The sequence below is a fragment of the Protopterus annectens genome, chromosome 2.part1 (assembly GCF_019279795.1).
Source record: "Protopterus annectens isolate FY-2018-M chromosome 2.part1, PAN1.0, whole genome shotgun sequence".
Classification (NCBI taxonomy): Eukaryota; Metazoa; Chordata; order Ceratodontiformes; family Protopteridae; genus Protopterus; species Protopterus annectens.
Window position 1 is genome coordinate 97,853,365 of NC_056729.1, and position 26,400 is coordinate 97,879,764.

The 26,400-nt window shown below is 37.7% G+C and overlaps 1 protein-coding gene across 1 annotated transcript in view; it reads left to right on the forward strand.

Annotated features, from left to right (window-relative positions):
* Positions 1-26,400, forward strand: part of ETFDH (electron transfer flavoprotein dehydrogenase) — a 1,111,536-nt gene that overhangs the window by 945,145 nt on the left and 139,991 nt on the right. Inside the window, exon 12 of the mRNA XM_044062047.1 lies at positions 16,047-16,268. Within this exon, the coding sequence (XP_043917982.1) occupies positions 16,047-16,268 (222 nt within the window). The remainder of the gene's footprint in view (positions 1-16,046; positions 16,269-26,400) is intronic.

The window sequence follows — 26,400 nt, forward strand, 5'->3', positions numbered from 1 at the left end:
AAAAAAGATAGCTGGGTGCACAAGATCCAGGACAAAAAAGTACCCAGTCCTGGTAGGTGCAATGGTGCCAGGAGTGGAAAAAATAACAGTGTAGAATCCTCAAGACACAGAAACATTCCTACAATGCCCAGGCCCAGGGGGAGGATGGCCCCCTATTGTAGAAGAAAGTAGCAGTTTACAAAAATCACAAAAACTGATAGGCCAAAAAAGAGCTATACCGACGATTGAGTGGACTATTGAGGATAAGAAAGAAGTTATGTATCGTTACTGTTATACATGAAGCCTACAATTTCCATACAGAAGATATATGGAAAGATTGAGAGAGAAATTAGACAAAAGAAATATACTTCCACAAGAAAAATTGTCAGAAGCTTCAAATGCAAATTTATCTTCATTAATAGAACAGATCAATGAAAAGCACTATATAGACCAAGAAATCTTGGGCTGTTTGGAAAAAGAAGCAACTGAGAAAGCGCAAAACTATAAAGAAAAAAAATCTAGAAACTTTTGAAAGTTACAAAAAAGAAAATTGGACGTGGGAACGAAAGAGAGATCTGATATGGTGCAATATTTATGCAAAGGAGAAAGCCAAATTAATCAACACAAAAAAGGCAGCCCCAAAGATATTCGAAGAGAAATACAGGTAAAGACATCCAGATATGGAAAATTTCATAAAAATAAGATCACAGAGAGGCAACGTAGAACAGAAGATTAGTAAAGTAGAAGTTAAAAAAATAGAAGCTGAAGCATGGAATACTTGTGAAGTGATGGATTTAGTGTAGAAAGTCTAACGCAGGTTATATCAAAGCATGATGGAACAACAAGTCCCCAATGTAAGGAGAAACAAGAGGAGCAGGAGAGACCTCTCAAGAAGAAATATGGACATGAGAAAGAAAAAGAAATTTAATATGGTGCAATATTTATGCAAAGGAGAAAGTAAAACTAATCAATACAAAAAGAACAGTGTCAAAGATATTAGAAGAGTAATATACAGGCAAGGCATCCCAGCATGGAAAATTTTACAATGCAAAAAATAAGAAAACAAAAAGGAAAAGCAGAAAGGAGGATTAGTAATGGAGAAGTTAAAGAAATAGAAACTGAGGTTATGGATTACCTGCAAAATGAAGGATTTAGTGTAGAAAATTTAACTTGGATAACATCACAGCAGGATAGAGCATTGGACACCCAAATTAAGGAGAAACCAGTGGAGCAGGAGGCATCTGATCAGTTACTATGTGAAGATTCTTTGGAGCCTTGGACAGGAAACCAGTACAAATGATCAGCTGAAGTTGGGCAGCTTGGGAAGGAACGGGAAACTGTGGCAACTCTGACACAGTCAATGTTGTGGAGTGATAGGCCAGTGAGTTCCCATATGAAAGAGCAATGGATGACACAGGATGAAACTGAAGATAAGTGGCACAGGAAGATGCTCTAGAACTTTCTATAGAATGCCCGCAAGAGATGGAGAGCAAAGAATGTTTCCTCGGTTTAGAAGAGTTGCTTGATTTAATAGGGATGGACAGACATATTAAGATCAATGAAAGAAATAGACTACAGAAGTTCAGTAAAACCCAAAAAGTTAGACGTTTGATAAAACAAATTAACACAGTAATTAGGACTGTCCATAGAGATTCATGTGAAATAACAGAAGTACATAGGATATATTACTGTACAGTTAAATTAATAACAGATAAAATCTTACCACAAGAACACAGGATAGTAGGGGAAAGGAAGGGGAGAAATTGAATGCCATCATGGTAGTAGCGAGTAAAGAAAACTATAGAGACCACAGAGGTTCCTGACCAGGAGAATCCAGGGCTTCATAAATCTCTTCTACAAGGATAGGCTAAAAGCCTTGTCCCTTTACTCCATCTCATACTGACTCCTCAGAGGTGATCTGTGCCTGGCATAAAGAGCAATCTCTGACCCCACCTTGATGAAATTGCTGCATATCCACAAGCAAAACTCCACTCGTGTGACCTGCACATAAACCCTCAACTTGGTCAGCGACATCAGTAGGACTTGCTGGTGGGACAGATTTGTCTCCCAGAGACTTCCCATCTGTGGAATAGACTCCATCTCCACATCAAGCGGAGTACTTCATTATCCCTCTTTAACAGGAACCTGGATGGGAAAAAGAAAATACACCCCTGGGATTCCAACTGTGTCCCTGCTGGACAGGGGCATCGGGAGCTGACTTGTAACATGGGCTGATTTATTTGGTAGGCTTATAAGGGCCTCAGGGCCAGTAGCCTAGTAACTTGCTATGATCCTATGATCCTGTAAAGCAATTAAGAAAAGAAGTGTTGCTGTTAGAAGAGTATAGAAGGGGGAACAGATCAACAAATATACTCAGAAAGATAGATGTGATAAAAGCAATATGCAGTATCAGAACCGAACAAGATTTATCGTGTACTATTGCAAATAATAAACTAAAAATATCAACACAGGCAGAAATACTTAGAAGATATATGTAGATAAATATAAAAGAAAAGTACAAAATAAGCAATTTATTAATGACTCAAAAAATTTTGTAGATAATTGGGAAACAAGGCAGAAGGAATTGAAACACCACCAAAAAGAGAAGAAATGGATATATTTTGGAGAAATATCTATGAAGATCCTATGGAACACAACAAAGATGCTAAATGGATAGAAGAAATAAAAGAAAGAATAAGAAGTTCAAATATACAGGATATGAAATGGGATGAAGTAAAGGCCAGGGAGATTGAAACAAAGTTAATAAAAGCTCCTAATTGAAAACCCCCAGGCCCAGATGCAGTAATTAACTTCTGATTAAAAGTATTAACATCTTTGCATGAAGATTTAGCCCTGAGTAAGAACTATTTATATGCACATCCTGAACAGACACCAGCCTGTTTAACAACAGGAAAAATAGTACTCCTTTTTAAGAGTAAACCTGTAAGCTATCCTAAAAATTATAGACCAGTAACTTGCCTTTCGATGTATAAACTGTACATCGGAATTGATGCCGACAGGGTTTATAGTCATTTAGAAGAAAACTAAATCGTGGCAATTGAACAAAAGGGTAATAAAAGAAAATCTTATAGGAACAAAGGATCATTTGTTGTTAAATAAAATAATCATGAAGAACTGTAAAAAGCGGAAGAACCTAAGTCTGGCATGGATGGACTATAAAAAAACATTTGACAGTATTCCACATTCATGGATAAAAGTGCTTAAAAATGTATAAGATACACCCTACACTGTTCGGTTACATTGCAGTGACCATAAAACACTGGCAAACCACTTTGCAGTTAACCCATGATAAATGACAAAGTATCATTCCAGGGATAAAACTTCAAAGGGGGATATTCCAAGGTGGCTCTTTTGTCCCTGCTTTTGTCTTGCCCTTAACCTGTTAAACTGACAACTTAACAGATTAGGTCATGACTACAATCTGGCTCCAAGAAAACAACAAAGTGTTAAGATTTCTCATCTTCTTTTTGTAGATGTCTTAAAACTGTATAGTTCATCAGATGAGGAACTGAAAGCACTACTGCAAGTGGTCAGAATTTTTTCAGATGATATAAGAATGTCATTTGATCTTAATAAATGCAAAAGCAACCTTGAAAGCAGGAAAGCTACAACACCAAGAAAACATCAATTTGGGACAAGAATGTTATATACAAAAACTTGAGCAAGAGGGAGTATATAAATGTTTGGGAATTAAAGCATGCTTACACCAGAGTAAGTCCCTTCCACTGAAATTAAGTCTTGGAATTTGCCCCTATGTATTGTTCATTTATTTGATTGCAAACAAACATCTGAGGTGTACACAATCACAAGAAGAAAGCTGATTTTATTTGTTCAGTTCATCCAGTCTAGCATGTGGGCCCCTGGAGCTATTTATCAGATCCATTACAGCAACATCAGTGCTCCAGCCTCGAGCCCTTTTCCCTTCCATAACACATCTGTCCCCTGATTTACCCGAGATTTTGTTTGCTGACTTTGTGAATGGAAATCTGTGCAGCTAAGTGTTCCACCTCTAACTTTAGATATTTTTGGACAAAGTCTGTAGAGTGTTGGTGACATTTTCCCTTAGTTTAGGATTTTATGGCATTATTACAATTTTGAAACTTCTTACTTGTTAAAGAATTATATCTTTATAGGTCTTTGAGCCCCTTTCTCTTCACAGGGCATTTCTTGCCATCGAGGTCTGTTGTTTCTTCTGTATGGTGTGGTGGCTGTTTAAATATTTAGACTGTTAGGTGTTTCAGATATTGTAGATTTAGAGACAGTTTATATATATATATATATATATATATATATATATATATATATATATATATATACATACATACATACATATATATATATATATATATATATATATATATATACATACATACAAAATCTTGCTTATTTTGATTTGGTTAGCCTAATGACTTCATTGCCAAACAAACTAGTTTCACAAATGCTTCTTCTGTGGGCACAAAACCCCACCACAGGATCTGGTCTTTATCTTCAACTGTCATTGCTTTCCACAAAGATAGATTTTCTGTCAGGATGAATCCTTTTTTCATTCCAAACATAGCTATTGAATCAAGATTTTCTTTGTCACAACCTATACATTTATCTGTTTTCTTCCAAAATTGCTGTAGCAAAGGGGATTACATTTTGCATGCCCTAGATATTCATAGACATTTACGTTTCTACCTTTGTAGGACCTAACCATTCTGAAAAGATGCACAAATCTTACTTTCCTTTTATTCCAAACAAATTGGGACAAAAAGGTATCCAAACTTTCCATTTCTAGATGCGTTTCAGATTATATCACATTTATTTACACTAGCCCCTAAAAGCCTTTACCAGGTAAACATAAGGCACCTCCTCAGCCTTCTTTGGGTGTTCTTTGATTAATGATGTTTCTGATGCTGCTACCTGGTCTTCCATACATACCTTTATCAGCCATTACAAGTTGATTTGCCTCTCCAGAGCCAAAGCTTCTTTGAGCTCTACCATTCTAAAAGGTCTTCTGTCATGAGACCATCCAGGAAAGTTTGCAGCCGGGGATTCTGACCTACATGTCAGAGCAGATGGTCTGAATGAGTGCAAAATAAAAGTTACATACTTACTATAATGATAAATCGTAATATTTATAGGATTGTTTGGTTCTCCAAAGGACTTTATTCCTGTCAGTATCTCACTTGTAGAGCTTAGGTGTCAACCTAGATCTGAGGTAAATCAGGGGACAGATGCATTATGAGAGGGAAAGTCATAAAAGAGCTTGTGGATGGAGTGCTGATGTTGTTAAATTGGATCCAATAAGCAGCTCCGAGAACCCACATGTCATATGGAACAGGTATGAATAAAAGGATTTGTCATTATGGTAAGTATGTAACTTTTATTTATTTCAATTCTAATTGAATATTTTCTTTTGTACTTATAGTGGCCTGTACGGTGATACTGGTTTTTGTACTTTTTTGTGTTTTTCCATGTTTTAGCCAAAACAGGATTTTCCTGTTTGTTTTACTTTATATAATAAAGAGTTTTTAATAGTCTAATTAGAACTGGGAAGCTCCTACTTAGATCACTGTTGGTATCAAGAGTGCTTTAGCTGTTTTTAACAACTCAACAGTTCTTGTAAGAGCTGGTAAGCTTCAACTTAAACTGCTGTTTATCAAGAGTGCTTCACCTGTCTTTTAACAGCTCAACAGTTCCTGTAAGAGCTAGCAAGCTTCAACGTAAACTGCTGTTTATATCGAGTGCTTCAGCTGTTCTTACCAGCCCTACAGTTCTTGTAAGAGCCAGCAAACTTCCACTCTAACTGCTGTTTGTATCAAGAGTGTTTCAGCTGCTGTCAACAGCTCAACAGTTTTAGCAAGCTTCAATTTAAACTGCTGTTTGTAACAGCTCAACAGTTCTTGTAAGAGCTACCAAGCTTCCACCTAAACTGCTGTTTGTGCTAAGAGTGTTTCAGTTATCTAAATATTTAAGAGCAAGAGGTGTGCCTTTCTTTTTTCTTACACATTTTATATTTGTTTGAACGGCCTGTAGTAGTGTGATTTGCTCTTTGTGCTAACTATAAGGTGGTGGATTTTCAATGTAAGTGAATGGATGTGTTCCTTTCACTTACACTATTTGTGTTGTGTTTTTGCCAAGATTGGCAGTCAGTGGGGTAAGGGAATTTTTTTCCCACAGTTATGAGATCTTGGAGTTTGTATATATAAGTAAAGGGGGTGGGTAGGGTGTAGGGGGCTTACCCTTCAAAGCTCTACTTTGAGTGTTTTTCAGCTTGTTTTTAGGGTTTTGGTGAGTTTGATGAAACCCTGTGGTTTTGAAGTTTTCCGTTTCACTATGTCAGTGTTTTAAGTACTGCGACTTCAACAACTGATGTAGATCCAATAACCAAAATCAATTTGATATGCACTGAAACAAAAAAAATGCTGACACAGGCTGAAATCCTCAGATATTCAGATGATACTTTTGGTTCTGAAGAAGTTACGGTATTGGACATGGAAAGAAAGACATACATTTTGTGTAGTAAGTCTGAGGACAGCATGGGTTGGCGTTTTTAATGGATATAGATCCACCATTCTTCTTTCTAAGGAGAATCTTAACCACCTTGCAAAGACCCAAAAAATAGACCCATAGGGGCATTAGAAGAAAACCTATCTCAGCTGAAGAAGATTTATCAAACTATACTTAGTGGACTTCTTATATTGCCAAAACCTAAAGAATATAATAAGCCATGTCAGAGGCACAGTTAAAATCTACAAAAAGTGAACCTGTAAGGCGGTGGTCTTTGTCAGTGTTCTAATAGCTTCTGTCTGTGGCTTGGAGGAGATTAATAAGAGTGCTGAAACCAGGCCTTACTCTGTGCTGGGTATCAGTATGATTTAGGTCCTCCGCAAATTAAGGAATTTGATTACAAGACCATTTCTCAGGTGTTTTAGAGAATAGAGAAAAATTAGTTGTTGTACCTTCTACTACCTTTCAAAAAAATTATTTATACCGAGTTAAGTTTATCAATACCTATTTTTAATTTAACTTTATTGTTAACCAGGTAAGTGAACTTTCTCAACTCTTTGCGACCCAAAAAGGGCCAAAAGGGCAATGGTAAGTGTAACATATATTGTATGTATAATTTAGAGTAGCCGGTCAACTAGCATGTTTTTGGGGATGTGAGAGTAAAGTACCTAGAGAAAATCTACGCAGGTACTTGGAAAATAAGCAAGTCCCACACAGACCATGACTTGAAATTAGGAGTGAACTATACCTCTCAACCGTACTGAGAATCTCATTTTTTACCGATTTTGAGGTTCAAAAAATGGAGTGCCACGATTCCCGAATGGCACTCCTTAATTTCCAAATTTTTTGGCTTGTTTTTTTTTTTTTCCGGCTGACGTCATCACATGCAGAGGAGTGCACGATGACGTCAGCTCCGTGAATAGCCTGTTGGAATTGACTGAGGGCTCCACTGTACGTAGGGTGCATGCAGTTTCAAATACAAGAATTAGCATGGTTCTTTCGCGACCATAATGAATGCACTGCACTCAAGATATTGGGAGCGTTTGTTGTCAAGCAAGCAGTTCTATATTACCAACCATAAGAATAACTGAGGCAACCAAAGTACACACTAGTGCTAGCAAAAAGCATGGGTTACTGGGTTTGTATGGCAGATAATGTACAGTTTTTGACAGGTACTAAGGTTTTTTCCTCAGTACTCCAAACACAGACAGATAAGCAATCTGCCTTTCTTCCATCTTGCTAGCAAGTTATATGTACACTGAGGAGATAGACATCCTGTGGCTAACTTAACGCCCACTGACTGCTGGGATAGACTTCAAATCACTCAGGTTCCTAAATACAATAGAAACTACCATAGAGAAAAATAATTAATTAAAATATTGGGCAGTAACATAAAGCAGCATAAGCAGCGCATACTTGCCACACAGGAATAAACATAACAGGGAAAAAAAAATAAAAAATCAGTGACAGCACAGGATTTGATGATTGGCTAGTCTGTTCTACACATTGATCCTTACATAACAAAATCCAAATGGATGATCGTTTGTGTATGTATTGGGCTTTTCCTCTGTGACCATAATGGATGCACTATACCCAAACCGGGACTCCGTATTGTCAAGTAGGCTTTTCCTCTGCGGCCGTATTTCATATTTCAGCTGCAAGCCAGCTATGGTAAGGTGTGTGAAAACTGAATGTTTTCTCGCATTCCTCCTCCACGACATTACGTTATGAATCTGCATGACACCAGGCAGTTACTGTTAACCTGAAATGATTAGCTTACACTGGAGATTTGCTTATGTGTAGAGAAGCCTTGTCACAGTTTTAAGCAGAAGCACTTTAACTTGATGCCTTCTAGGTGTAATTTGTGTGTACAGAATCTGGTTTGAATCCCTGTAACTGTGGAAAATGTAATTTTTTTAAGTGCGAGTGGTATTTTTGGCTGACAGTTTTTGTGGACATGAGGTCAGTGGATATTTAATGTAAACTGAAATACTACCCATTTTTTAAGACCGGTAACAGTGTTGCTTAAAATTAATGGAGGTTGGTAACACTGTCTGTCTGCTTTGCTAATTGAAATCTTAAGCTCTTATAGCAGTGTTTGTTGGGTAATAAGTCTTCTGCTGTGCAGACAGTTTAAATATTTGACAGTAGTTGCATTTTGTTTTCACAGGTCTCCATTATTATAATTTGGATATATACTTTCGTGCTGTTGCCAGCACTTGTTTTAAAAAGCACAAATGCATTTATATGACGATGTTGCATAAATCTCTTTGACCTTTTCTTACTTTGTCTTTTGCTGTCATTTCCCATATCTCTGCACTAACGAGGAAAAGTAGTCCTGATGTTTGCGACCATTTTTTTTTTTTGCGGTAGTAAATAATGTAAATATTTTCCCAACGTGGTATATTTTTCTCTCATTTTATCCTTTGTTTTAGGTTTTCTGGTCCTCTCTTTTTGTTTTATCCCTATACATAGGTTTTAATTTTCATAGTTGTTCCACAGTGTTACATGAGTCATACTCATTCATTAGTTTATAGTGCTTTCGTCTTAGGAAGACAGTATAGTGACATAATTCACAGATGCATTGTGCATGTTTAGTTTTATACACTCCTCTTTGTAAGAGTGTAGTGTGGGTAATGTTCTGACTACAAAGTATTTTTTTGTGTTTTATTTTGGATTTTTTTCCTCCCTGGCTCTCTCCTGTAAATGGGCCATTTTCTAGGTAGGTGTGAATATTTGAACATTGAATATGTGAACATTGCAGTGTGAATATCTGTTAACAAGAGTAAAGTACTTTTTGTGCATTTAAATTGGTATTCCTATAAAATTATCATTGTTCTCGTAGAGGTTGTGTGTGTCCTGTGATGGGTTGGGACTTGGCAGCCTGTTCAGGATAGGTTCCTGTGCTTAGAACTTGGTGAGTATAGGTAGGCTGGCTCCATCCTCCCTGTAAACCTGAAGTGGATTATTTGGCTGAATGCATGTAGCCTTCGAGTAGGATGGTTTTAGTGCCTTTCTGGACATCCCACTGTAATTTTATAGTACCTTTCTCCATATAAATTCTTCCATGAACTGGCTCAGAATGCCAGTTGCGTGACTGTTAATTTACCTGTGCTATCAATGTCGTTTAAAAAATTAGGAGGAAAGGATGATAAAACTATAAGTAGCCAATGCACATGTATCCCCACAGTGCAACCATTTGCTACAGGGTCTCTGGGCAGGGGGCATATTTTGGTTGCCTGATGTTCATCGTGCCTACAGCTGCAGTCATTACAGATGGGTTATCCTGCCGTCAGGCGGGTCCTCGGTCGGCCGAATTCCAAACTCTAGGTCCGGCGTCGGTTATCATCGCTTCTTCCCTGACATCAGTGCGGCAGGGGTATAAAAGAGGCAGCCAACGCCATTTTCTTCAGTCTTTCTTGCCGCGCAGTGCCCGAAGCAGAAGCAGTTCGCAAGTGCCGGTCGGCCAGCTCCTGAGATTTACGAAAGTATTTTAGCTGAAGTCTTCTTTAAAGCTAAGTACCCCATTGGGGAAACTTTTCTTGCCTCAGACCGATGTCAGACAAAGTTAATAATTGCATTTCTTGTGGGAAGCAAATACCGCATAAGGATTTTCATTCTTTCTGTATACCTTGCTTAGGGCCAGACCACGACGTCTCGGCCTGCCGTTTTTGTGCTAGGTTCAACAAGCGCACTATTAAACGCCAGGCGGAGTTCGCCCTTCATTATTTTGGCAAAAAATTTAATTATATCATGTCATTGGATACACCGACGCCAGTTTTAAGCAAAAGACGCAAAGACAAGGACCGACATCCGAGGTCTACATCGAGTACTGAGACCACGCTTAGGCCGACTACCGGTTCTCCGGTTCTCAGCGAGGCACCTACGCAGCCCCTGACTACCGATGAAACTATTTTACCGGTGACTTCAGTACCTGAGGTCGCAGGCTCCTCGGTCTCCATTCCCACTGCAGATACCGACGCCACTCTTGGCGGGGAAACTGAAAATTTAGTGAGGCCTACCATTTCTGAAGGGGTCTTCGGGCCTACCACCTTCTCTATTAAATCTCTCATTAAATCTAAAGCTGCCATGAAAACTAAAAAACAGGGTCCTCAGACCTCCTCTCAAGGCCCCATGCCTAAAAAACAGATGCTTAAAATGGCTGAGGATTTGATAACTCTCATCAGGGGTTCTCAACCCCCCTCTGACAAAAGACCCAGACTGGAGGAAGACTACCCTTCCTCAGACCAGGCTTCTATTACCTCAGACCATTCTGAGGACCAGGATTATGCCTATTCCCCTTTTGAAGACTCTGATGCTGAGGAGTCTATTCCCTCAGTCTCCCTCCTTGAGGACCACTCTTTTGGGGAAACCCTGCATACATTGAGGGAGCATTTCCACTGGGAAGGCCAAGATTACTCAGATTCCAAGAAAAGGCTCAGGGAATTTTTACTGCTCCCCCAGCATAGGCCCTTGGCTATCCCTCCTGTTTTAGATATTTTGAATGATGTGTACGCAGAAGCCAGTCTTAATCCAGATTCTTTACCTCCAGCCCCTGTTAAACCAGACAGGTATTACCGGGTTCCTGATTCTCACCAGTTCCTTTATAAAAGCCATACTGCTGACCCAGAAACAATTTCACAGGGTCCCAAGGGAATCAAGGCCTCTACTGCTAAAAACCCTTTACCTTCAGAGAGAGATTCCAGAGCATTAGAAAGGTGGGGGAAATAGGTGTATACATCTGCCACTTTAACCATGAGGGCATTAAACTGTCAATTTCATATGTTAAAGTACCAACAGTTTTTGTTATCTCAGCTGAAAAGCAAAATGACACAAACAGAACAACCAGATTTGAAAGAGTTGCAGGGTTTGTTGCATGGAGCAGAGCAAGTGGGTAAACATACCTTGCAGTGTGGTTTTGATGTTTTAGAGGCCTCATGTAGAGCTGCTGTCACGGGGTCTGTCATACGTAGGCATGCTTGGCTCAAAGAGCAAACCTTACCAGATCATGTCAAAGCAAAGTTATTAGATTCACCACTTCAAAAAGATGCATTGTTTGGTGTTAAAGCTGAGGAGGTACTAAAGAAAATGGAGGAAAAAGCGAAATCTATGCAAACAGTGAAAGATTTCTTGCAGGTGCAACCTCCATGCTTCAGCAGAAACTGGCCTTCAAAAAATTGGTTCTTTCCAGCCACGGACAGACCTCAAAGGGGCAGATACAGACACCCAAGGGGTAGAGGACAACCTCAAGGATCTTACAGAGCTAGACAGTGGCAAGCACCAACCCCAAGAGGTGGAGAAGATAGATCACAGTCATTTAGAAAACAGACACAATGACTTCCCCCTATGCCTGCCAAACAAAGCTATAATGGCAGCACCTTTGGGTGGAAAACTGGCATTATTTTCAAAAAACTGGCACATTGTTACAAAAGACAAATGGATTCTGGACATTATAGACAGAGGCTACAGATTCCACTTTCACACCCTTCCAAAAATGAGAGGCTTGCCAAACCTGCCACAAAATCAATGGGCAGAGGCACAAAGACAAATTTCCACTCTCATGGATATGAAAGCAATTCAAGAGGTACCTGCAAAAGAACAAGGTCAAGGTTTTTACTCCAGACTATTTCTGGTACCAAGGAAGGACAAAGATTGGAGACCTATCTTAGACCTATCCATCCTAAACACATATCTACAGGTGCCAAAATTCAAGATGCTCACATTACAGCAGTTTCTTCCCATGCTGGGCAAGGAGTCTTGGCTGGTAACGTTGGACTTCAAGGAGGCATACCTGCATGTCCCTATCAGACAAGATTGCAGAAGATACCTCAGATTTCTTGCAGGTTCAACCCATTACCAATTCTCTGCATTGCCCTTTGGCTTATCTACTGCGCCCAGAGTGTTTACGAAATGCCTGGCATCAGTAATTGCCTTCTGCAGACAACAAGGAATACAAATCTACCCATATCTGGATGACTGCCTGATCCAAGCGGACAGCAAGGACATTCTATTGCAGCATCTGGCATTTGTAATAAAACTGTTAAACTACCTGGGATACACAGTGAACAAAAAGAAATCAAAACTAATACCTTCTCAACAGATAATTTTCCTGGGTGCCAGCTTAAATACAACCACCCAGATGGCCTACCTCACGCCAGACAAACAAGGGCAACTGTCTCAATACTTCAACAAAATGGCAACTTTCACCAGACTAACTGCAAGGAAAGTCCTGCAGGCTCTGGGATTCATGGCATCTTGCATCCTACTAATACCATGTGCAAAGCTGCATATGAGGAAACTACAATGGTACCTAAAAAACTTATGGTCTCAACACAGCCACAGCTTGGAAACAATTATACCACTCATTCCATGCCTTCAAAAGGAATTTTTGTGTTGGGCTCAAGCATGCCAAAGAAACACAGGTCTCCCTTTCTGTTTACCTCAAGCAACTCAAATCATCACAACAGATGCCTCAGAACTACGCCTGGGGAGCACACATGGCAGATCAGTGCATTCAGGGAAAATGGTCCCAAAAAGAGAAGCACCTACACATCAACCAAAAGGAGATGCTAGCCATGCAAAATGCTCTTATGACCTTCAAAGACCTACTCCCTCCAGGCCAGCTATTGATAAGGACAGACAACACCACAGTCATGTGGTACATAAGCAAACCGGGGGGAACTCATTCATACCCCCCTGTGCAGGCAAGCCATGACCCTGTGGAATACAGCACTGGAAGTACAAATTCAACTACAGGCACAATTCCTGCCAGGGAAGGAAAACACACTGGCAGACAACCTAAGCAGAAATATGACAGACCCACACGAATGGAAGTTGCATCCTCAAGTCTTCTCAAAGATAACTCAGGCATGGGGACAGCCAGACATAGATCTATTTGCTACCCACAGAAATTACCAGTTGGAAAAATTCTGTTCAAGGACCTATCATCCACAGGCCTGGAAAGTGGACGCACTCTCTTTCAATTGGACAACATTGACAGTCTATGCCTTCCCGCCTCTTCCTCTACTGACCAAAGTTCTATTAAAAGCCAGAGCAGAGAGGCCACAAATGATTCTCCTTGCTCCAGACTGGCCACGACAGCACTGGTATCCTCTCCTAAAGAGCCTGACACACTCACCACCATGGATCCTACCTCTAGTTCCTCTTCTGTTGTCCCAGCACAACTACAAAACCCTTCACAGCCAGCTCAAAACCCTGAATCTAGCTGCATGGAGAATACCTTAATTTCCCAACAGACTCTCCTCTCCAAGGAGGTGCAGGATGTCATCTTGGAGGCCAGAAGACCCTCTACTAGAAAAGCCTACTCCGCCAAATGGAAACGATTTTGTTCCTGGCATCAAGAAAAGGGCCAGAATCCTTGGGTAATGAATATACCTCAAATTTTACAGTACCTAGCTGAGATGTTAAACAGTGGCCTTTCCTTCTCCTCCATCAAGATCCACGCTTCAGCCATTTCTGCACAATACAATACAGATCCTCCTTTATTCTCACATTCTCTATTAAGGCAGTTCCTCAGAGGGGCAAAAAATATAAAACCCCCACGGAAACCACCAGTCCCAGCTTGGGACCTCAACTTCGTATTGGAAAAGCTGACCCTGCCTCCCTTTGAGCCGGCTTCTTCAACAGAGCTACAATACTTGTCGTGGAAAACAGCCTTCCTTCTGGCTATTACCTCAGCACGCAGGGTTTCGGAGCTACAGGCCCTCATGGCTGTGCAACCATTCATCATTGTCCATCAGAACAGAGTTTCCTTACGAACCAACCCTACCTTCATGCCAAAGGTAGTATCCAGTGTAGCTTTGAATCAGACTATTCATTTACCTACCTTTTATCCAAATCCACAGAACAAAGGGGAGAGACTACTACATTCCTTGGACATTCACAGACAACTTTGTTATTACTTGGACAGAACAAAGTCATTCAGGAAATCTGAGCAGCTCTTTGTGTCCTATGCTACAGGTGCTCAGGGAAAGGCTATTTCCAAACAGACAATTTCAAAATGGATAGCCCACTGCATACGCTTTTGTTATTCATTTCATGGACAATCTGTGCCTGTATACATCAGATCCCTCTCCACCAGGCTACAGCTACCTCTGCAGCTTTCCTCAGGGGGGGGTCCCTACCAAGGACATTTTGGAAGCAGCTACTTGGAGTTCAGTGCACACTTTCTCCAAGCACTACCACCTTCCACTATACTCAAAATCTAGAGCGGGCTTTGCCACAGCAGTCCTGCAGGGCATCCTAGCCCATCCTAGTTCCACTTAGTGCCTGCCACCCTTACTTAGCTTTGGGATTCTACCCATCTGTAATGACTGCAGCTGTATGCACGATGAACATAGTACAGTTTTGTACCTACCATAAATGTAGATGTTCGAGTGCTCATACAGCTGCAGTCCAGGTTACCCTCCCTCCATCCCCTCTTAGGACAGGCCTTATAACAAACACCTTTATCATATAACCTTTTTGGGGTATTCTTTTATGGTGTATTTGCTTGCAACTACTGTTTTTTGATTTATCAACATTGCATGTTTGCATAATATTATGTTTTGCCTTCCTTCTGGGAGCACCTGACATCTGGGGCAAGAAAAACTGAAGAAAATGGCGTTGGCTGCCTCTTTTATACCCCTGCCGGTCTGATGTCAGGGAAGAAGCGACGACAACCGACGCCGGACCTAGACTTTGGAATTCGGCCGACTGAGGACCCGCCTGACGGCAGGATAACCCATCTGTAATGACTGCAGCTGTATGAGCACTCGAACATCTACATTTATGGTAGGTACAAAACTGTACTTTCTTCAGTTTGCATTTGAAAGTTGGTATCCCACAATTCCACTGGAGTGGGCAGGGCTACATAATTATGTATGCAAAATTTATGTTAATCAGCATACAAATTTGTACCTATTTTTCATGGGCCTTTGTCCAGATTTTTGATGTTTCCAGGTTGAGAGGTATGGAGTGAACCCAAATCCTGGAGCTGTGAGGCAGAGCTGCACTGCAAGGTGTTTGACTGCCAGGAGGACAGACAAAATCAGCATCGTTCTTTATTGACATTAGAATCACAAACTTCACCTGATACAATGTGCTGCCTTCTGTATGTTTTTGTTTGTTTCAGTCAGGTGAAATTTGGAATTCTACTGACATTTGTGGATGAAATAAAATTTCACATTCTTTTTTTTTTGGGGGGGTGCATTGAGAAATGCTTTCATAAACTTTTTTCACTAAATTAAGGCTCTGTATGCAGTTTACAATAGTCATGTTACTGATATTTTCTCTTACTAATCTGGACTTAATTATTTTGTGTGCATAATTCTATATTGTTGCAGTTGTATTTGTTTTCTAGCACTGTATGGTTACTACCTCTTGCTGTGAATATAATGTCAATATTTTTGTGTATAAGTACAGACTAGTGCCCAGGTCATGGCAGAAAAAGGGCCAGCCTACTTACCCAGATACCAAATCTCCCTTTTTTGCTTAGGGGACCACACATCCATTCTTATTGTTTCAGCTTGTGCATGCCTTTTATGTTTTAGGTGCAGACTGCAATCAGTTGAAACCTGCCAAGGATTGTACACCTATTGAGTATCCTAAACCTGATGGGAAGCTGAGTTTCGATCTTCTTTCTTCTGTTGCCTTGAGTGGTACCAATCATGAACATAACCAGCCAGCTCATCTTACATTGCTCAATGACTCTGTACCAGTGAACAAGAATCTGGCTATATATGATGGTCCAGAGCAACGGTTTTGTCCTGCAGGTACGTGTAAAGAATGACTAATCTGTGTTCTGCTTTGCAGTACAGCACATTGGCCCATTACAGTAAAGTACCCAGTAGAATGCTCTAGAAGTAAGAGACTACTTTTGAGTGCATTTCTCATTTTCCAGGTATTCTGTATCAAATGGTAAAGGTTAGAAAAAAAATACTGGTCTAATAAGCAGTTCAGGAAACTTGTGGTCACGTCCAAACCACTTAAAATACAACTGTGAAGCTTTGTTGTCTTGGTTATTTTCAAGCTTTATATCCCATTAAATGTTTTCCACAGTGAGTATTTCTGAAATTTTGTTGCAGCAGATATCAAGATTGCATTGCAGATCAAAAAGTGGATTCTCTATGCTTGGCAGGTTTGGCCTTGGTGGGTATATGTAGATGTAGACCATGAACGGAAGGGATTTGTATTCTTCTCTTTTCTTTAAGAATCAAAATATGGTTGCCATAACTTCATCTAGAAGGATTCTGAGTGTCATTATCTTACTTGTAAAAAGCCCCACTTTCTTTTCCACTGGGACTTGTTCACAGTGAGCATTATCCCTCATTTCCTTCTTGTCTTGTGATCCCTTTTAGCTGAAGACATATGCTCCATACTTTGGATATACATTTGGAACTCTGGTACTGCCTTATGAGAATGAAACATCTTTGTATACTGAACCTGTTTGTTCCTGGCAAGGAAGGAATCCTGTAGACATGCAGACACTAAGGAGTTAACTGACTGAATCAGTGTCTGTCATCAGGAAGTATGTTATCCCCCTTTTCTGTAGTAATAAAACAACTTCCTGTAGTACTTCAGTGTTTTGTGGCAAAGTGCCCAAAGGGAATATTTCTGCTATGGCTATGGGGTTGCTGTAAAGTGCTCAAAGTGAACATTTCTGACATGTGGTCTTCAGTATATATGCATGTTAAGTATTGTGACTTGGATCTGTATTTTAGAACCAGAACCTTCGTTGACAGTGCTGTCCTGCATTCATACTAGCCTAAAATGTTTCCCTATGTCAGGTTGTTTTGCCTATTTAGTGATTTTGTTTGTAAATTAGATGGGTACTGTTAAGTTTACTCAGGGCTTACAGACTCTGCCCTTCTTAGAAGAGGTGGTAGAGCATGAAGGTGGGTATTATCAGAGAGCATATATCCATTGGTCAAATTGCATTGTATATTCTATGACCCTATTCTTAGGAGTCTGACTGACCGGTTAGAACTCCCTTCAAAAGACCCGTCACTGAAAATAGTAGTAAAATATGAACTCTTACTATAGAGAGACATTCCTTGACACTGGTGTTTCTTTCAACAATCCATTCCTCTTTCGAGGTCAGTTATTCTTTAGGATTCTAAACCTGTGTACAAGGTTCACAAATAGAAAACATATCAAGAAATATTTATGATATTGTAAACAGTCTTTGTACCCATTTATTTTTCTGTTCATGTAGAACTCAGCCTGGGATGTTGTCAGGTCCCATGGATGCTGTGTTCTTGACTTTGGAGAGTGTGTTTTTTTACCTGTGCAGCCATGATTGCAGGAACTTTGCATTCTTCCAGTATAGAGATGGGCCCTTTAGGGGATGAGAGGGGGGTAAACTTAGCACTGAACCTATCTGCCAGGATGTTGGCAATATCAGTTGGTTTTGTATATTTAGTGCCATTGTGCTGTAACTCAGAGCAGATCTGAGTGTTGCCATTGAGATTCTTCACATACTATAGAATGTTTTGTGGCTGTCTTTAGATTCAGTGGTGATTTTGTTTTCGTAACTAGCTTTGGAGGATTTTATGAGGGATCTCAGCTTCTTACTGAGGCTGACCAGGGAGTTCCTCCAATCATGGGATTTTACTCTTTTTTGCAACAGTTTCTTTCTTCTGTTGTAGAGTTTGTTTATGGCAGGGGACCACCATATTGGCTTCCTTTTTTTGGAGGATAGCATCTTGGTTCTGTTAGGGATTACATGATCCATGCACTTGTGTAAGTGCTTATAAAGTGCATTTGTATAGAATTCAGCAGTCATACCTCTATTGCCCATCAGCATGGGTGTCGTGAAGTTTGTCACTTCTGTCTTAAGAAGCATGAAGTTGGCTTTGGAGAATTTTTTTACGGTGGTTTCCCTAATTTGGGGTGGGATGTGGATGTCTAGGGTGATTAGCTTGTGGTCGGATCTGACCAACGAGGAATTGACCTCTGGTGTGGAACACTGGTTGCCCATGTTGGTAATGACCAGGTCTAGGATATTGCTGCCCGTGGTGGGGGATATGGATAATTTGATCCAAGGCATTGGAATTTATGTATTTCAGAAAACGTTGAGCACAAGAGGTGATACACGAGTAGTTTTCCCAGTTAGTGGTGGGGTAGTTGAAATTTCCCATTATTAGGGTGTTAAGTTGTACCCTAATATTTTCCAGTGCTCACTGAATTTCAGAAAACGTTGAGCACAAGAGTTGGTACAGGAGTAATTTTCCCAGTTAACGGTGGGGTAGTTGAAATTGCCCATTATTAGAATGTTAGGTTGTACCCTAATATTTTCCAGTGCCCACTGAATGGCTCATAGCAATGGTTATCCCACTCCACAAAGGGGGAGCCACCACGGACCCTGTGAACTACCGCCCCATTAGCCTGACGAGCCTGGTATGCAAGGCTATGAAACGTATCATCATGGAACTTATAAACAATGACATTGGTATTCTCCAAACTCTGGACCCTACCCAGTTCGAGTTTGTGAAAGACAGATCATGTCTCCTAAACCTGATGGACTTCTTTGAAGCAATCACCAAAGCCGTAGATGAGGGTAAGGTGGTTCACACAGCCTGTCTAGATCTCGCCAAGGCTTTTGACACCACCCCCCCCACTCTGGAATTATAGATAAACTCACTAAACTAGGTATAAATCCCATAGTCACAAGATGGGTTGCCAACTGGCTCACTGACAGAACTCACACTATGAAAGTAGCAGACTGCAAATCCAACTTCAGACCAGTGACAAGTGGAGTACCACAGGGTTCAGTCTTGGGTCCTCTCCTGTTTGGTATCTACTTCTCTGAAGTACAGGCTAACACAGAAGCTCTTTGGCTAATGAAGTTCGCAGATGACTGCAAACTAGGAGCCATAATTAAAACTCCTAATGATGTGGACATCCTACAAAAGGGCCTCACTGAGACAGATGCCTGGTGTCAAAGACATGGCCTCATGCTCAATGTCAAAAAGTGCATTGTCATCCCTTTTGGTAAAAACTCTGTACCCATGAACTACCACACAGGCAGTAGTCTACTTAACACCAAAAGTGTGATAAGAGACCTTGGGACACAGGTGGACAGTAGTCTCTCCTTTGATAATCACATCACCACAGTAGTCAGGATATCCTTCTACGTGGCACACCTTATTACAAAAGGTTTCTCATCCAGGAAAAAAGAGGTCATTGTTCTCCTCTACTCGTTACTCATTAGACCTATTATAGAGTAAAACGCCCCTTTTGGTATGTACCTCACAAGACATCTACAACAACTAGAAAGGCAGCAGAAATACCTCACAAAGAAGATTACTGGCCTTAAACAGATGCCCTATGTAGACTGTCTCAAAAAACTCCAGCTTTACTCCATCGCATATCGCCTACTCAGAGGCAATCTCTGCCTAACATACAAAGCTATGTCAAACCCAGAGCTGTTGGACATGCTCCACTTAAAGAAATCCCAATCCCTCCAAGCTATACGCTCTAGGGCCCTAAACCTTGTCACCACAATAAACAGAACATGCTGGAGGGATAGATTCCTGTCCCAGAGACTACCTATCAATATCAAACAAAGCTCCTGATTAGCACTATTCAAGAAAAGTCTTGATGATTGGATGGGAGATGGGAAATTCACCCCTGGTATCACTTCTGTGGCTCTGCTCGACGGGCACAGGAAAATAATTTTCTTGGGTGGCGAAAGCCAGGGTTTTGTTTGGCTTGGCTTATATAGGCCCTTGGGCCAATAGCCTAGTACCTACCTATGAACCTATGTTTCTGACAATAATATTTGCTCCAGACCATAGGTCCACCATTTGTCTGTCCTTTTGCTGTCTCTCTAAGTACTCAAACTGCCCCTCACTTTCCTTTGTGAGCAGCCCCTGTTTGTTGGCTGCAGGTAACAAGGATGAGCAGTGAGGTTATCATTACTAAGCAGGAAGCAGGGATCTATTTATGGTAAAGCCAAAACAATGTTTATAAAATGGTCTAGATTTTTTTGTGGGCAGTACATCTGCACATCACTTATTCCAGATTTAGAGTATGTTGGCATGAGTCAGGGACTGTGTGACCCCACAGCATGGGACAAGAAGATAATCATTCAGCATTCCTGACTCACCAGTAATGCATTACAGCACTTGAGAAGAAGATACAACATCTGCAAGTTCCCCAGTAATGTATAAATGTTTATTAGAAAGCCCCTATTGACTGCCTGTGATGTCACTCAGTGTCAGGAGGAGATCTAAAGACAACCGCACTGAAGGGAGAAAACTCATCTAGTTGATCAATGTATGTTGAAGGGATAAGAAACCCATCTTGACTTCTGAGTACAATAATTCATATTGAGGAAATGTTTTCCTAGATCTTTATTTTTCTTGCATTTGGTAATGCTTATCTTACCATTTCATTTAGTTTATCATATTTTCAGAGTCACAGTGTTTTAGAAAGTAGTATGGTGGTGGATTATAAGCTGTGCTGTCTAAGAAATTGTTTTAAAGATGAAAGCCGTGCTTCTCAAAGTTAAAACTCTTTGTAACCTGTCTTGTCACATCCTCACATTCTTTATATCTGACACTTGTAGGATGAAGCTGAGCTCATGTTATTTTGATCTTTTTTTAAAATATTCTGTGCTTGTGGTATGTTTTTAATCAGATATCTTTCTTTGTATTGGTAATAAATTCCTCTAGGAGTGCCAATGTGTGATTTTTCTTCTGTGTACCTTTAGTCTAAAACTCATGTATAACACACATTTTTTTGTAAATTTGTTGAATGCTTGTTGCATTCATAATAGAAATTTAGCAGTGTTAATATTTGTTATTAACGTAGATTAAGGACAAAAATGAAATTCACAAGGTGACAGATATGACATTGGGATGACTTTGAAATCTCTGCATTCAAAAAGTCACAACATTCCAAATTACAACCCGAGGTTTTCTGCCTCTCTTTTGAATGAAATAGATAGTCTCTGTAAAATAATACAAATGACATGTTAAACTATACATTTTATGATTTTTTTAATTATCCCAAGTTTACTAGTATTTCTTTTTTTTTAAAACAAGTTTATTATTTTTAACATACAAGTAAATATCATAACAATTTTATACAAGTAATTAAAATAGAAATGGTTATAACATTCAATAAAATAACCAAAGTATTTACAAAGACATCCACTACAATCAAATCAATTAATTAAACTAAAATACCATGCTATTGAAGTTAAGATTTTTTTAACAAATTTTGTAAGTTATCCCATATAACATAATAAGATGTTTTTCTAGTAGTTCTTGATTTTATAGTCATCAATTCCATATGGCACACTACAGTCATAACATTTTTAAATTCATTAAAAGAAGGAGGTGCATCTGAAATCCAATTTCTGGTTATTATTTTTCTAGCCACTGCTAGAATAGACCATAACAAGGGAAGCTTAACTTTTTTAACACTTTGAGGTACAGGAGTGTTGAATAATATAAGAGATTTAGAAATAATAAAATTATCTGTAAAAAGAGCCTGCAAAAAATCATTTATTGACTTCCAATATTCTTTCAATTTTATCCAGTCATAAAACATACGTGCCCAATCAGCATTAATTTCTACATTACACCTTTTACATAGATTGTCTTTATTATTTATTTTATTCATCATCAAAGGTGTATAAAAGGATCTATGTAAAAATTTCCAAGTAAAAAGTCTCCAGATAATGGAAGAAGTAGTTTTATAGGCAGATTCCAATATATATTGTTTATCTTGTTGATTTGGTAATTCACCATTAATGGAAGTGAAATAATTCCAATAGGTATCTACATTGTAATAAGTTTCTTCTCTAATAATTTTATGTATGTATGAAAGTTTACCTTTATCAAAAACTTTGTTGTAAATTTAATATCAAGTAATCAATCAGTGTTGGAATAGATTCTTTAACTGTTATAGACATTAAATCAATTTTATTAATGAGATGTTGTTTAAAGGTCTGAACTTCTAACCAGCAAGTTTCTCTCAGATCAAATTCTTGTTTTAAAATATCTAAATTTTTAACTTTATTATCAGATAGCAACTGATACCAGTACTTTAGATCATTGTCTGTAACTGAATGAGTTCCTTCAGAAGTAGATGACAAAAGCATACCACGTGTATACTTTATAGGGAATATAATAAAATTCCATTCCTTATACTTAGGATGCATGAATATAAAATTATGATAACTAATAATAATGTTTAATGGATAACTAACTATATATTTTGGTGTAATAGGTGAAGTGCAAAATTCTTTTAGTAACCATAGCATGGAGTTATTTACAATCATATTTTTATGTGTTAAAGAGATTTTCATGAAGTGAACACTAATTAGTTCCCAGTAATCTTTCCATTTTGCAACATATGACTGATCTATTAACAAAGTAATAACTTTTATAGTAGAAGATATAGTATATAAGTTAAAGTCTGGAAAAGAAATGCCCCCTTGAGACCAGCTATTGGTATGTTTCTTTAATGCAATCCTAGGTCTATTAGGTGCCCATAGGAAGTTTAACATTAATGTATTCAATTTCTTGATAATTATTTTTGTAGGTGGGAGTATTATTGATTGTATTAAATATAATATCTTGGGGAATATTATCATTTTAATAATTGTAAGTCTCTCTTCCATAGTAAAAAACATATTATTCCAGGTATTAAAAAGATTTTGTATATTAAGATGACAGGTATTATAATTATTATGTATAATAGATTTGATATCTTTAGTTAATATTATACCTAGATAAATTATCTGACCTGAATTGGGTATATATTTACTAAAATCACTAATGAGAACATTTTTTGTGTATATATATATATATATATATATATATATATATAGGTAATATTTTAGTTTTTTCTTCATTGAATATTAAACCAGAAATATTTTTAAAACTCATCATTTTATCAAATAGGGACTTCATAGAGGAATTAGATCCTGCTGATGTAATTAGAACATCATCTGCAAAAAGTTGAATTTTAGATGTTGTATTTTCATCTATTTCAAATCTCTCTATATCAGTACTGTTTCTGATCAGATTAGCCCAAGGCTCCATTATTAAAGTAAATAATAGTGGAGAAAGTGGACACCCTTGTTTTGTACCTTTTAAGATGGGTATTTTTTGTGAGACATATGTTCCTATCTTAATACAAGCCAATGCACCTTTATATAGATGTTCAATTAGGTTTACAAATGCATTTGAGAAGTTTGCGCACTTTAGTAAGCTAAACAAGTAGTCCCAACTTACTGAATCAAATGCTGAACTTATATCTAGACTAATAAGTGTTAAATCTTTCTTTCTCCTATTTGCAAAATCAATTAATGTTAGAGTCCTCCTAATATTGTCAAAAGTGTTTCTATTTACAATGAAGCCTGTCTGATCTATATCTATAATGCCTGGAATGATTGTCTTCAATCTATCAGCAAAAGTACTCATAAACATTTTATAATCAACATTAAGTAATGAAATGGGTCGATATGAAGTGCATCTAGTTGGATCTTTATTGGGTTTTACAATTGGCAAAATAAATGTGTATTGCCAAGATGGGGGAGTTATTAGCTCATTTTGGGCCAAAATAAAAACCTTATGTATTAATGAGTATGTACTTTTAGAAAGAATTTTATATATCTCTGGTATAATACCATCATTACCTGGTGCTTTGTTTGATTTAAGCTTATTTATTTGTGTAACAACCTCTGTATATGAAATACTTTTATCCAATAGTTTAGTTTGTTGTTTATTAAGTTTTTTATTCATGTTTGTAGTTATAAATTCCTTTATTTTATCTATAGGTTCCATGTTAATGTTATTATGATTAATTTTGTGAAAGTGATTTCTAAATTCATCTAATATTTCTGGTAGACTAGAAACATTCTTCTTTTTCCTTAGAGAGAAAATTTCTTTAATATGATTTTGCTTATTATTCAACATTTTTGTTTTATTTTTAAGTCTATGTAAGTATTTGGGGCTTATTGAGTAAGACAAAAACTTGTATTTCTCTAAAGTTATTTTAACTTTATGAGTTAAAATTTCTTTGTATTTCTCATTTAGTTTATTTCTTCAATGACTTTTTGTCCATAATATTTTCTTTATTATTATGCTTATAAGAGTCTAATTTACTTTGAATATCTAATAATTCCTTATCCCAAGATTTCCTTTTATTATTATACCATCTGATACTTTGTCCATATAGATATGATTTTAAAGCATCCCAAACATAAACAATGGAGACTTCAGGTGTATTGTTTATTTCTAAAAAATGTTGCACTTCTGAAAGTATATAATCTTTATAGTCTTTTAGTTGAGTTAAATATGCTGGTATCCTTTTGATCTGAACATTGTAAGTACTTTTTATCATGAACTCAAAGACAATTGAATTATGATCTGATATAGGACACAAAATGATTTTAGAATTTATTAATTCTGTTACCATCTGGTTAGAAATAAAGACTATCTATTTTTGAATAAGTTTTATATCTGTTAGAAAAAAAGGTGTATGGTAATGATTTTGAGTCTATCTGATTATTGATATCATTTAAATGATAAGAATTAACAAAGTCCTTTAAGTGTTTTGCATTAGATGTAATTTTCCTTTTTCCTATAGTAGTAGTATCTTTTTCATGTAGGATACAATTAAAGTCACCTGCTAAAATAGTATCTCCTATAGAGAATGATATGATCTTATTAAGATGGTATTTCACTGTATTAATACCAATTCCTGGTATCCAATATACATTGATTAATGTATATGTCTTTCCATTAATTTGTATTGTAACCATACAGAACATTCCTTTATCATCTTCATAAGACTTAATAATTTTAGGTATGGGCATACTTTTATTCCATAAAATAGCCACTCCTCTTTTTTTCTGAGTATGCTCTGAACTAACTAATACTGTATATTTATTAGTGGCTAATTTATCAATATCCTTTTGAAGAGATGTGTTTCTTGAAGGAATACTAAGTTGGCCTTGTGTAAATTAATGTATCTCATTAAGCTTGCCCTTTTACATGGATTGTTCAGTCCATTAATGTTTAAAGAAATTCCTTTTAGAGAAGTCATTTGGCATTTTTAAAACATATAAAACTTATAATCAAAATAATAATTAACAAAATAAGTAATGTTATACCTCCTCCTTTATGTGTACCTTTAAATATAGCTGTATTTATTGAGACTCTTATGGGATTCTGTATAAGCTTCAATTTTGTTTGTAGTGACAATGAGCTTACAAAATGTATTGTGGATGTCAGAACTATATACAAACAACAGTAAACAAAAAAAAAAAATAATATAAGGATTAAACCTTGCACCCAGTCTGGAGTTAAAAACTCCAACTTTGAGTAGCACATACTACTCAAGTTAACCCCCTACCCTAAGCAGCAGTACCTCAGCTGCCACCTTATCAATTTAATACTAGTTATTATTAACTAAAATTAACATCATTCAATTAGATTATCTAGTAAGACAAAACTAAACATTTGATAAATCAGCATCATATAAACAAATAGAAACTTTTAAAAACAATTCATACTTCTATATACATCTATTTAATATAATACATTTATAATCAAATAGCATTCAAATAGACTTGATATTAGGAACCAAGAAAAGAGAGAGAAATAAAAGAAGTGAGAGAGAGAGAGAGAAAAAAAAAAAAAAATAATGTACCTATTTTCTGTCATAGAAATGCAGTTAACAGCTTCTAATAGACTTTAAACCACTTGCATCAAAGCTTTTTTTTTCTCATGCTTATTATTGCCAGTAAAATAAAATATTTATGTTTATAAAATTGGTTACAAATCATACTGCATAACTATATAAATTCCCAAATATACTTGCATTGTTGTGAAGAAAGCCATCTGTATTTTATATATCTGAACTGCTGCTTTAAAATATGTC